The sequence below is a fragment of the Saccostrea echinata genome, unplaced genomic scaffold, assembly GCF_033153115.1.
Source record: "Saccostrea echinata isolate AGI-Se365-2 ecotype Australia unplaced genomic scaffold, CSIRO_AGI_Sech_v1 ptg000033l, whole genome shotgun sequence".
Taxonomy (NCBI): domain Eukaryota; kingdom Metazoa; phylum Mollusca; class Bivalvia; order Ostreida; family Ostreidae; genus Saccostrea; species Saccostrea echinata.
The window spans coordinates 25,954,252-25,967,553 of NW_026889782.1; the positions used below are offsets into that span (position 1 = coordinate 25,954,252).

The 13,302-nt window shown below is 32.6% G+C and overlaps 1 protein-coding gene across 1 annotated transcript; it reads right to left on the minus strand.

Moving 5' to 3' along the window:
• Positions 1–1,465: 1,465 nt before the first annotated feature.
• LOC133198324 (fibroleukin-like) lies at positions 1,466–11,654 on the minus strand. The gene is made up of 5 exons (XM_061334429.1): positions 11,459–11,654; positions 10,615–10,751; positions 10,344–10,440; positions 9,859–10,026; positions 1,466–1,725 (listed from the first exon to the last, which is right to left on the minus strand). Exons 1-5 carry the CDS (start codon positions 11,652–11,654, stop codon positions 1,466–1,468), a joined length of 858 nt encoding a protein of 285 aa, XP_061190413.1.
• Positions 11,655–13,302: the final 1,648 nt, after the last annotated feature.

A 13,302-nucleotide genomic window follows, 5' to 3' on the forward strand; every position in this document is an offset into this window, starting at 1 on the left:
AGAAATAACTTGAATTTTGATTTTCGATGATGACATTGTACTTGTACGGCTTTGACATTTTCTGACGTCAAAATAGAATGCATACTATAACATTTTGCACCCCCGTCTTTGTTATTGTGTTTTGAATGCGTAGCTACCAACGCATTTTACAAGCAAAATAATTGTGAAATGAAAAAATAACATAAATTACAGTGTCGATATAAGTCTTCGATGATGGATTTTGTACATTCAAACTCTAATTTCTATTCTTTTTAAATGATTATCTGTAGCAATAAAAGATATTTATCTTCAGAAAATGTTATGTTTTGACTTTAACCTCAGAATATACCCTTGCTAAAAAAAGTTAGACCTGTCAGACGTACGAACCTGGCATCATTGCGTTTCTTGCCAGAAAAATTTAAGCCAAATAAATATATTAATGTTATAATTCAAATTGTTGAAAGAAATATGAAGTACATCTGAGGTCAAATATTTAGCTCATTTTTTCCATAAAATAAAAATGGAACAAGAGCATCCAATTGCGCAATTATTTTGAAGTATATAAAGCATATTAAGTATATAATGGATTATGTCTGCTCATCCATTCAAAATACGGCATGCATGGAAAAAATTGGGGATATCTCTTCAATACATGTACATGGTCTTCAAATTTAACTAATTATGATTAGGCTATAAAATATCTTGAAAATACAATGAAACCTGTTTTATCCGACATGCACTGGGAGAAAATGAACATGATGTAAGTTGCACATTGAAAAGATAATAGAAATTAGTAGAAATGAGAATGAAATTCAATGTCGAAATTTACAGGTTGTACAGGTGTCGATCGGAGAAAACAGTTTCCACTGTAATACGTTTAATAAAAGAGCAATCTTTATCCCAATTATCCGTCCAGGAATCTTCATGTGGCAATGTTCGTAAATAAGAACGAAATATTTCTAATTCCAATTTATTGCAACACATATTATGTCCAGTTTTAACTGGGTATATTCGGTAAGGAAAATTAATAAAACATTATTGCTTCAGCAAATAGTTCAACCACAAAACCTCCACAAAACACAATCCTTTACCAGTTTTCTCTCTTAATATATAATATTACTTAAAGAAAAGGAATAAATAGAATCCCATGATAAATTTAAAATTGTCTCTTTTATCAGAAATGTTTCATCTGACTAATTGGTTTTCCTCGTTAATTTGAAGCCTGGTCTCTCAATTTTGAATGTTCATCTACTGAAAAAAATAAAAGTATTAAATAATGTTTAAGAAAAATAAAAGGGTATTTTTTATGAAAAAAAAAATTAAGTAATGTTTTATATAAAAAAAAAAATAAAAGAATTAAATAATGTTTTAGGAAAATAAAAGGGCATGTTTTATACCTCGTACGAATTTTCTAATAACCGTTTAAAATGTTCAAGGAAATATCAGTATATCAAATACGGGTTTTTAATATTTAGTGTTGTTTTACCTAGTGACGTTTGATCATCATCATGGTCTCCCTGATAGTTGATCCACTCTCTACTGTAGGATACCATGGATACACCCACTCTCCCGGGGACCACTGACCGTTAAGGAAGGCGTAGCGACAGGCGTTAAACCACCACCCTCCTCTATAGTAACTGTCAGCAGCGCAGTTAACATGATTCCTGTCGTTATCCCTGTCTGGTGTACTGAATGACATCCCAGACAGATTAAAGTAAGAATAACCAGTGTTTAACATGCTGTCACCTGTAGAGAAAATACATCACAGAGATCATTGATTGATTTAAGCATTGAATCATTTTTTTATGTAAGAGATTGTCTCATAACTGCAACGGTGAGTGCAAATAAAATATGCTAGCTACAAAAAAATCAGCATAATTTTCTTTTGTTTTAAAAGATTAAATTTAAAATTTCCAATTACATAGCGATGAGAAATTCAACTAGTTATAATTGTAACGGGGACCGTTACAGATGTTCCCCAAACGCTCCCCAACTCCCTTATGGTGTCTTATTTCCTGTAAGCTTCATTAAATAAGGCAATGAAGTATATTGGTCGTTTTTTGCATTTCACGCGCGCGCACGTGCATGCATGTGCAGTATGACCATCTCATCCCGTCTATACTATTAATGTATCTTTATATTCTCTGTATCAAAACATTTCATCAAAAATATATAAGTTCCGGCTATATCAAGTATACTCGTCATCTTAGCATTACGCGCACACGCACCTGCATGCATGTTCATTATGACCATGCCATCTTGTCTACACTTATAATACGTCTGTTTATTCTTAGTATCAAAGCTTTTCATCAAAAAATATATAAGTTACGGCTATATTAAGTATATAAATCATTTAACACATTGCACGCGCGCGCATGTGCATGATGTCCACATCATCTTGTCTACACTTGTAATATATCTGTATATTCTTAACATCAAAGCTTTTCATCAAAAAATATAAAAATTACGACTATATTAAATATATTGGTCATTTAACACATTGCACGCGCGCGCACGTGCATGCATGTGCATGCATGTGCATGATGACCATGTCATCTTGTCTACACTTTTAATATATATAAATATTTTAAGTATCAAATCATTTCATCAAAAAATATAAAAGTTACGACTATATCAAGTAAATTGGTCATTTTACGATTTGCGCGTGCGCGCACGTGCATGCATGTGCATGTTGACCATGTTATCTTGTCTACACTTTTAATATATCCTTGTATTCTGAGTATCAAAGCATTTCATCAAAAAATATAAAAGTTACAGCTATATCATGTATATTGGTCATTTTACGCATTGCACGCGCACGCACGTGCGCGCAAAATGACCTTCGTTCCGCAAATCTACATAACATACCTAGTAACCCTAAAAAGGTTTTAACTCAATTGGATATGCAGTTTCTGAGAACACTCGCGGACAAAAAAGTACCGGAGAAGAAATAAGAATAAAAAAGAATAATAAAAATAACTAGAAACTAGTTGCCATGGCAACAAGAAGGTCTTCCGTCCCTTCTACGTCATGAGAGAAGTTGATTCCTCACTCATAACACTATCTGTATTACTTTGTGCATTCCTTTTAACTCCTTCAGACGAGGGGTGATCAAAAAGTTCGCGAACTAATTGAATAACTTCCATAAAAGAAATGAAATTAGATTTTAGTGTTCATTAATTTTTAAATTGGTCCTCTCCGATTTAAATGTGCATCTGCCACCGTTTTGCCCATGCGTGAATCACGTGATACAGGCGGTCACGTGACATGCTCTGAAGCGTTCTGTTCACAGAAGCTAAAAGATTTTTCCGAGTCTAATATTTCTTACCATACAAGTTATTTTTTACTACAATAACAGTCCATTTGTCAGAAATGGCCAAACCTTGGCAATAGGATGGATAAGGAAATTTTTTCCTAGAATGAGCATAGTGACCATCACAATCTGAGTCCTCTGTCTTGGGAGCGTCGTTTTTCCAGTGTAAATAAAGTACGGTCGCCTTCTTTCTATTATATCTTATATGTTTAAAGTCTAAAGTAAACAATATTTTAAGGATTTAATAATTATATTATTGTTAAGATATTTAAGTATTTTTCTAACTGTAACTTAATGAGCTTTCATAACAAATTGCTCAACTAAGGACACATCTCTTCCCCCAGCTTGCTTTCATGGGGCAACAGAATAAACATAATTTTTAACCATCTCCCTTCCTTCATTAAAACAATCAATCTAATTAATGATTGAACTTCTGGCAAGTCTTTTGTCTTTATAAACCTTGTACAAATTATTATATGCTACTGCAAAGGAATTTCCAAGATACTAATTAAACTTTACAGCCATTCGTTGCTCGAGTACGACTGAGTCAATCATTTTTTGTCACAAGTCACCTACATATTGCCGTCATTTTCACATTGTGACGTCACAAACATGGAGCAAACAATACATAACATCTGCTATTTATAGAACATGTGTATGACTATATGTCTGCTAAATTTCATTCCGATCTGAATTGTGGTTTTCTAAATATAGAGATAGTTCGCGAACTTTTTGATCACCCCTCGTACATGAAGTACTATAAAACGTAAATTGTAAAATATATCGCGTAATTCGAACAGAAAATTATACCAGATATCATTTCAAAGATACAGTATTATATATCATCTGAAAAAAGGTACAAAAAAATCCAGACATTCTGGGGATTGAGTCCAGGTCGCCCGCGTGAAAATTGAACACGCTAACCATTACGCTAGTGGGACCATTTCTTGTAAGAGTCTCTATTATCCCTAGTAAAATCATTAAAAAATATTGAGAGACAAAAAAGTTGAAAAATTCGACTTTTTTAATTCGCTTCTGGTAGCGACCGGAACTATTAACGATGCACAAAAAGGCAATTCCGCAAATTTAGAAGTCATGTTCTATCATCTCTAATAAGTCTACAGTTCATATCTTTAGCCGTTCTTTAGAAATGCTGCGGAAAAAAAGTTTGTTTAAAAATCAGGATATTGCCCATAACATAGAACCGGAAGGGAATTTTCCAAAATTCTTTCAAATGTAACAATGGCTTTTTAAAACGCATTATCCCTGAAAGTTTGACGAAAAACCACAGAATAGTTCTTGAGATATGGCGTGCATATTTGTCTTTAAAAATATTAATAATAATTAAAATATTTATTATCAATTTTCAAACTAATTATATATTATGCATTCTGAAAAGAATCTCTATTAACCCTACTAATATCATCAAAATATATTGAAAAACAAAAAAGTTTAAAAATTCCACTTTTTAAATTCGCTTCCAGTAGCGACCGGAAGTAGTGACGACGCACGAAAAGGCGATTCTGGTAATCTAGAAGACATGTTCTATAATCTCTGATAAGTCTCCAGTTCATACCTTTAGTCGTATTTTAGGTTTGCCACGGACAACATTCCATTTAAAAATCAGGAATTTGCCCATAATTTGGAACCGGAAGTGAATTTTCCAAATTTTACTTGTGATGAAAAAAGTTCATATAATAACTCACTTTTTGTGAAAGTTTCATTGAAAACTACTGAATAGTTTTTGAGAAATCGCGTGCACAAAATTTTGGTCAAAAAAAAGAATAATAATAAGAAACAGTAGAATCACTATAAGGTCTTCCGTGAAGACGGAAGACCTTAACTAGAAACTCATTGCGAGCAATGAGAGGTCTTCTGTCCGATTTTGAAAGTAAAAACGTAAATTTAAGCTGAAAAGGTGATAAAAGAAATTCAGACACTTTGGAGATTTAACCCTGGTTGTCAGGGTGAAAATCCAACGTGCTAACCATTAACCATTCACTTTTTTGCATCACTTCCTGTCACGACCAGAAGTAACGGCGAACTAGATTTCCTCGCGATTCAAATAAACTGATGAATGACTATCAGTTCTGAAAGTTTTAGACTTCAGTCGTTTACTGTTGCCGAGCAATTTCTAATTCTGAGGACAGGTAAACACGCGACCGGAAGTGAATTTTATAAAAAAATCTCTGACGTTTTTCTATACATTTGCAGTATCTACAAAATGCATAAAAACATTTCAAGTACTTTATCGATAAGCAATATTTATGAGAAGGTTAAATATCGAAGTAACGTAGCTTATCACCTAAAACCGGAAGTTGACGTTTTTGTTTCCGGTGAAATCTGACATGTTTCAAAACAGCGAAAGAGATGCAATAAAGTGATGCAAACTTTAATTTAAAAAAGAAAAGTTAATTTTTTTGATTTCTTTGATCACTTCCTGTGACGACCGGAAGTTACGACGGACGCGTTTAACCAAAATGGTTTTGCCTACTCCTCAAGGTCTGCTACTCATAAGAATTTGGTGTTTTAATCTTTTACCTGTTTTTTTAGATCTCGCTCAGACAATTTTTCATTTTGAGGACAGAAAAACACGCGACCGGAAGTGAATTTCTGAAAGATATTTAAGTTTACTCTAGACCTTTGCAGTCTGAATAACATATTTAAAATTCATTTCAAATACTTATCTATAAAGAATATTTATAGCAAAGTAAAATACTCAAATTTTGTAGTTTTTCTCTTATAACCGGAAGTTGTCGTTTTTGTTTCCGGTGGGACCAACATCTTTCAAATCTGCGAAAAAGATGCAATAAAGTGATGCAATCTTTAAATAAAAAAAGAAAAGTTGAAATTTTCGATTTCTTTGATCACTTCCTGTGACGACCGGAAGTGACGGCTGACGCTCTGAACCCAAATGGTTTTTGCTACATCTTAAGGTCTGTTGCTCATATAAGTCTGGTGTCTTAATCTCTTACCGTTTCCGAGATCTTGCTCAGACAACTTCTCATTTTGAGGACAGAAAAACACGCGACCGGAAGTGAATTTTTGAAAGATATTTGAGGTTACTCTAGACATTAGCTGTCTGAATAACATGTTTAAAATTTATTTCCAAATACTTTATATACAATAGATATTAATGGGAAAGGAAAATACTCAAATTATGTCGTTTTTCTCTTATAACCGGAAGTTGACGTTTTTGTTTCCGGTGGGACCAACATATTTCAAAACTACAAAAGAGATGCAATAAAATGATGTTAGAATTGATTTAACAAAGAAAAGTTGAAATTTAACGATTTCTTTGATCACTTCCGTAAGCGACCGGAAGTGCCGACGACGAACAAAAAGGTGCCCTCTCCAATCTAAAAGTCAAGTTCTATCATCTCTAACAAGTCTCCAGTTAATATCTTAAGCCATTCTCGAGAACACTCGCGGACAAAATTGCATTTTAAAATCAGAAAATTGTCCATAACTTGGCACTGGAACCGAATTTACCAAAAAGCGGAATTTTATATAAAATTCATATAAAGACCTTTTATCCCTGAAAATTTCAAGGAAATTCATTGAATAGTTTTCGAGAAATCGCGTGCACAAAATTTTGTCTAAAAAAAAGAATAATAATAATAAGAAGAAGAAGAAGAAGAAGAAACAATAGAATCACTATAAGGTCTTCCGTGGAGACGGAAGACCTTAACTAGATGCGTGCTTGTTGCTAAGGCAACAAGTGGTCTTCCGACCGACTTTTTGCTGAAAAAAAAATGCTACAATACCTCAATGGAAACATAACGTCAAGTTTTCTTATGTATTCAAATACATCAGGTTTTCAAAAATAAACCATCATTACTACAAGTTTTTTCAATAAGGTTCGTAAAAACAAACCTTTAAAACATCAGTGAAAAGTACGAAAAAGAAATGTCGTTTTTAATTGAAAAAAGAGGGAAGAAACGAAAAAAATTTTGCCGCCAGTTTGAATCAGCCATATCATGTCATCATAGAAGTTGACTCATTACTCAAAAGGTAACAGTTTTTCTTTATGTATTCTCGGTATCTGAAGCTGTATTCCTATATGAAATGTAATAAAATGTTACATTGATCAAATATCACAAAATTCGAAGAGAATAGATACTAGACATCATTTTGAAGATAAAATTCATATTTAAGCTGAAAATAGTAAATTAGTATAGACATTCTGGGGATTATACCGGGGTCGCCTGCTTGAAAATCCAACATGCTAACCAACGCGCTAGCAAGGACCACCGCTTCGAAGTGAAATATGACGAATATCTAGAGTATGAGTTGATCAATCGAAAAACAAATTATATATTTATTCTTCTAATAAGATTCTTTATTAACCAAGTAAATTTCATAGAAAAACTTTGAAGAACAAAAAAGTTGAAAAATTGTACTTTTTGAATTCACTTCCGTTCGCGACCGGAAGTAGAACCGCCGAAAAATAAAGGTCGATCAGCATATTTACATGCGATGCTCTATCACGTCCGTGAGTTTCACTTTCATATCTTCAGCCGTTCTCGAGAAAATTAACGGACAAAATTCCATTTAAAAAATACAAATTTCCCCAAAAATCGCGAACGGAAGTGAATTTTAAAAAAGTGAGGGACACCCCTGGAGATATTTTCATGATGCATCTTCCCTGAAAAAATCTTTCAAATTGAACTACGCACAGCTGAGATATCGCCTGTACTATGAAAAGTGGAATAATAATAACTAGATGCGTTTCTTGTTGCTTGGGCAACAAGTGGTCTTCCGACCGAACTTTTCCCTAGAACGCTATGCTATCTCACTTCATTTTATACTTTATTGCAAGTATTTTTCGTTTGCGTTTATGTAACACAGTCTTCAACATAGATCATAATTATTAAAGGATTTCTGTAGAATCTCTGTTAACAAAGCTTTTAAAAATAAGCAAAAACTATCATACATGTCTTCACGGAGAAAAATATTATTTACAACTGAAAAAAAAGAGAAACAATCTCCCGCTCCAGCAGGATTCGAACCCGCAACATACGAGAAAGTTTGGATCGGTCATATCTTTGCAATAAATGCATCAATCAAAATGATGAAAACATACATAGAATTCTTAGAAGACTCTCTATTAACCCTGTAAATTTCAAAGAAAAATATTGAAAAACAAAAAAGTTGCAAATTTAACATTTTTGAATTCACCTCCGTTCGCGACCGGAAGTATAAACGACGAAATATAAAGGTCGATCAGCATATCTATATGTGATGCTCTATCATGTCCGTGAGTTTCACTTTTATATCTTTAGCCGTTCTCGAGAAAATTAGGGGACAAAATTCCATTTAAAAAATACAAATTTCCCCAAAAATCGCGAATTGAAGTAAATTTTAAAAAAGTGAGGGACACCCCTGGAGATATTTTCATGATGCATCTTCCCTGAAAAAATCTTTAGAATTGAATCACGCACAGCTGAGATATCGCCTGTACTATGAAAAGTGGAATAATAATAATAACTAGATGCGTTTCTTGTTGCTAGGGCAACAAGTGGTCTTCCGACCGAACTTTTCTCCAGAACGCTATGCTATCTCACTTTATTTAATACTTTATTGAAGGTATTTTTCGTTTGCGTTTATGTAACACAGTCTTTCAACATAGATCATAATTATTAAAGGATTTCTGTAGAATCTCTGTTAACAAAGCTTTAAAAAATAAGCAAAAACTATCATACATGTCTTCACGGAGAAAAATATTATTTATAACTGAAAAAAGAGAGAAACAATCTCCCGCCCCAGCAGGATTCGAACCCGCAACATACGAGAAAGTTTGGACCGCCATATCTTTGCAATAAATGCATCAATCAAAATGATGAAACCATACATAGAATTCTTGGAAGACTTTCTATTAACCCTGTAAATATCAAAGAAAAATATTGAAAAACAAAAAAGTTGCAAATTTAACATTTTTGAATTCACTTCCGTTCGCGACCGGAAGTCCGAACGACGAAAAATGAAGGTCGATCACCATATCTCCATTTGATGCTCTATCACGTCAGTGAGTATCAATTTCATATCTTTAGCCGTTCTCGACAAAATTCTATTTAAAAAAAACAAATTTCCCCAAAAATCGCGAAAGGAAGTGATTTTTCAAAAAATGAAAAACACGTCTGGAGATATTCTCACGATGCATCTTCCCTGAAAAAATCTTTGAAATCCGTCCACTCACAGCTGAGATATCGGCCGTACTATGAAAAAAGAATAATAATAATAATAATAATAATAGAAAACAGACGGAAAACAATAAGGTCTTCCGAAGGAAGTCGGAAGACTTTAATAATAATAAGAAGAAGAAGAAACCGAGTAAAAACAATATGTTCCCAAACTTCGTTTGGGGAACATAATTACCGCGGAATTCGTGAATTATATCTACAAATTATATCGTGAAATATTAAATTAAAGACGTTTACGGAATATTAGAAAAAATGTATCTTTCTTTTTTTTTCAACAACTTAATAGTCTTTCTATGCATAGAAGTATGTAATTGTATACTTGAGTCGTAAGCAATTTTAAGAACTTAGTTTAAATACACGTACCTAAAGTTCCCGTGGCAGGTCCTGCTAGAAAGAGTTGATATTTCTCTGTTTCATTGGAGACCGAGAATCTATCGTACATTTCATACAGCCTTGTACCATTCTGGAGAGTGATGGACACATAAAGGAATGAGTTGTTTTCCTTTGTTAACTGATGTATTACGTTATTTCCTGTATTAAGATATATTTGAAATCAACCACAAGGCCCATTGCAATGCAATAATTCTATTTTAAATATGAATACACATTAATGAAAAATCAAATTATTTTATTAAGCTGCTAATTTTGGTCTCATTAAGGCGATGTATTTTTTACACCTCGTTTTCATTATTTTATCATTATAAGATATCAATTAAGTACGATAAGTGAATATCGTCGTAACATATTATCCAGTCTTCAAAACCAGATCTTTCTTTGATACGCTTCCATTTTTTTATCATTTATTTTATGAAGAAATTTTGTCAAATCCAGAAGCGATTTACACTTACCAACCCATACATTCTGTTCCGGTGAACCAAAACCATTCTTATATTCCGTCCAGGACCTGTCAAAACTCAGGGATCCGTCTACACGTTTTTGGATTGCCTTTAAAAGTTTGCATGTATAACAATACATATCATTGTTATTAACAATTGCATGATCAATATGTAATGATGTATACTCACATATTCATATTTTACTATTCTATATTCTTTTGAACAACAAAAACACAGAGCGAGAATGATGTAATGTACGCTAATTTTGAAATAAACAACATACCGTCCATCCTCCGTCCATTGTCTCCATGTCGCAGTAAACAGTGAGAGGACTGGTAATGGTTCCATAGGGAAAGATTTCATACACTCCTGAATTTGTGTGACCATCTGCTCGAAGATCCTTACAATCTATGGGAATAACTAAGGCAGAATTTTTTTAACAATCTATAGGAATAACTAAGACAAAAAAAATTACAATCTACAAGAATAAATAAAAAAAAAATAATAATACTGGAATCATGTATTGAGAGGATACATTATGCCTGAAAGACAAATTAAGGTTAATTGCTAAAGTTAAGTTGTGAACTACAATGTAGACTTTATTCAGCTGCTCCTTATTACCTAAAATGATTTTCGTTTAATAAATTCTATTCTATAATTTCATTATAAAAAATACCGAGCGATAGAGAATGCTTCGTAGTCCAGGGCGCAGGGTTCCAATCTCAGCTTTCAGAACAGTTACTAGCTTGAAGTGCATCCTTGTTTATCTTTTGGTCATTTACAAACAACAATTTTGTGATGGTTGAGAATGAATGACACAATTTTATTAAGCTTGAAATGAATTTCATTTCTGTATTGTCACAGTGTAAGCTTTGATCTTTTTTCAGTAGTATTTCCTTCACAGTAAAACTGCATTTTTTTTTTATCGAAGATAATACTAACAGGAAGAAAACAAAATAGACAAAAATATAATTACTTCAATTTCAAATTCAGTTTTCATTCGAAATAAAAGTAATTAGAAAAAATAAGTAAGGAGAGAGGACTATTTATTAGAATAAATAATGTTGAGCGATAAAAACTAATGATGTTTATGTGATTTGTGGCAAACGAGGAACAATTATACGTACAGTCATGAGAGTAGTATCTCCAACCGCCCTCATTAGACATCCCCGACGTGAAAATCTTTTTGTGGTTTCGACATTTCTTCATCTGAGGATTAAATCCATAGAAACTACACTCCCTTTGACAGCGCGCTGCACATTCTCTCACCGATGCAGAATTGAATTCTCCTAAAAGTTCTTCATTTGATTTCTTATTATCCATTTCCAGCTTTGCAGTAAATTTCCGCGAAATAGTGGTAGAGTGAGACACCGCAAAGAAGACAAAAAATAAGAAGTTAGCCCAAAGAGCGCACATATCGTAATTTGTTTTTAAAACTACCTGCTGCGTGCCTGTACGAATTTGTAATATGGTATACCAAACACTAAATATAAATATCTAAGCATATATCAGTTACTGAAAAGTGATTGGCTAACTCTTACAAACTCTGTTTGTTTCAATCATTGAAATATTGATTTGTGGGAATCTGATATGAATTATAATAAATGTTTACTTTGCAATGTTCAAGTGCTTTAACTTTTATTTATGCTTTAAAGCCTTAAAAAGTTGTCAGCAACATCTTTTCATGAGAATTAGTTAAAATTTGAAAATGTCAATTTTAAAAGAGGTGAAGTTAACAAACGGTGGTCGATCTAAAAAATGCTTAAACAATACAAACCTGTATACAGGGCATAGAACATTGACCCCTGGATACTTATTATTTAGAATCAGGTGCTTAGCAGGAGTAAACATGCCCTGTTGTCCGGTCAAAGCCTCCTTTATTGATAGGTTAGACTAGAGGATAGTCAAATTTTATACTAAAAAAAGCGTACCATTGATATGAAAGACTACCAAATGATAGGTTGTTTTTTCTTACTAGGTCCAATGACCAAAGAATTTATCAAATGTAAATCTTTTCTGTCAGACTTCTTTGTGATGTTCAAAATTCTTGTTACTTTTTTTTTAATAATTCAATGTCTTTGGTTTTTTTTTTTTTCATTTTTAGCTTTCAAATTTATTTTTAGATTTACGGGATAATCTATCAAGCTCTTTTCATAGAAATACTATTGGAGTAATTTTTTGTGGCGTATTTGTTCATTAAATTAAAAATTATGTACATTTGTTTATTCTATAATTTTTTTTTAAATACTGATTTCAAGTTTTTGTAGCATTGAACTTTAATAAGAACTTTAAAGCATAAGACTTTTTAAAATGTTAAAAATAAGGGGTTTCTACAAATTGTACCATATATATATATTAAAAATTGAATACCGCGGAGCTTAATTTACTGTATATTTATTCTATTATAAGAAATACATGCGCGCAAAAAATAAAAATCATTTAGACATTTAAGGTGAAGAAATCCTCCATAGAAATAGATAGTGTACGCATCATTTGATTAACAAGATATTTAGAGGGGATAACCTGAAATATATATGCAGTTAAACCTCGTTATCTCGATGGGACTTGTTCCTATCCTTAAGATATATTACTACAAAATACAACAATACATCTGTTGACACTAACTCCGAGAACTTTCGGAAAATTTGGTCTATTTCAATTTTGTTGGATTTGATACTTTTTCCGGCATTCTAAATGATTGACTTTCTAAACTGATCCTTACCTGTTTTTTGTTCCTTATTACAGATATGACAGATACAAATTCCATCATTTTGAATGATAAACTAATAGGTATGACAGATTAATCAATTCCACACAATCTTCCAGTCTCAACTGGGACAATTATTTGTTGTTCTATATGGAATTCGGATAGGGCCAAATAGTTAACTACTGCATCATCGTTCTAAAATAAGAAATATACTAGGGTTAGAATTTTTTAGAAACTCACTTCGACATATCCATGGTATTGGAG

Coding starts and splice junctions, on each gene's coding strand:
- LOC133198324 (XM_061334429.1), bottom strand. CDS start 11,654: ATGGATAATAAGAAATCAAATGAAGAACTTTTAGGAGAATTCAATTCT. Junction 10,441..10,614: donor CAATGGACGGAGGATGGACG/GTATGTTGTTTA, acceptor AAACTTTTAAAG/GCAATCCAAAAACGTGTAGA. Junction 10,027..10,343: donor GGAACAGAATGTATGGGTTG/GTAAGTGTAAAT, acceptor ATCTTAATACAG/GAAATAACGTAATACATCAG.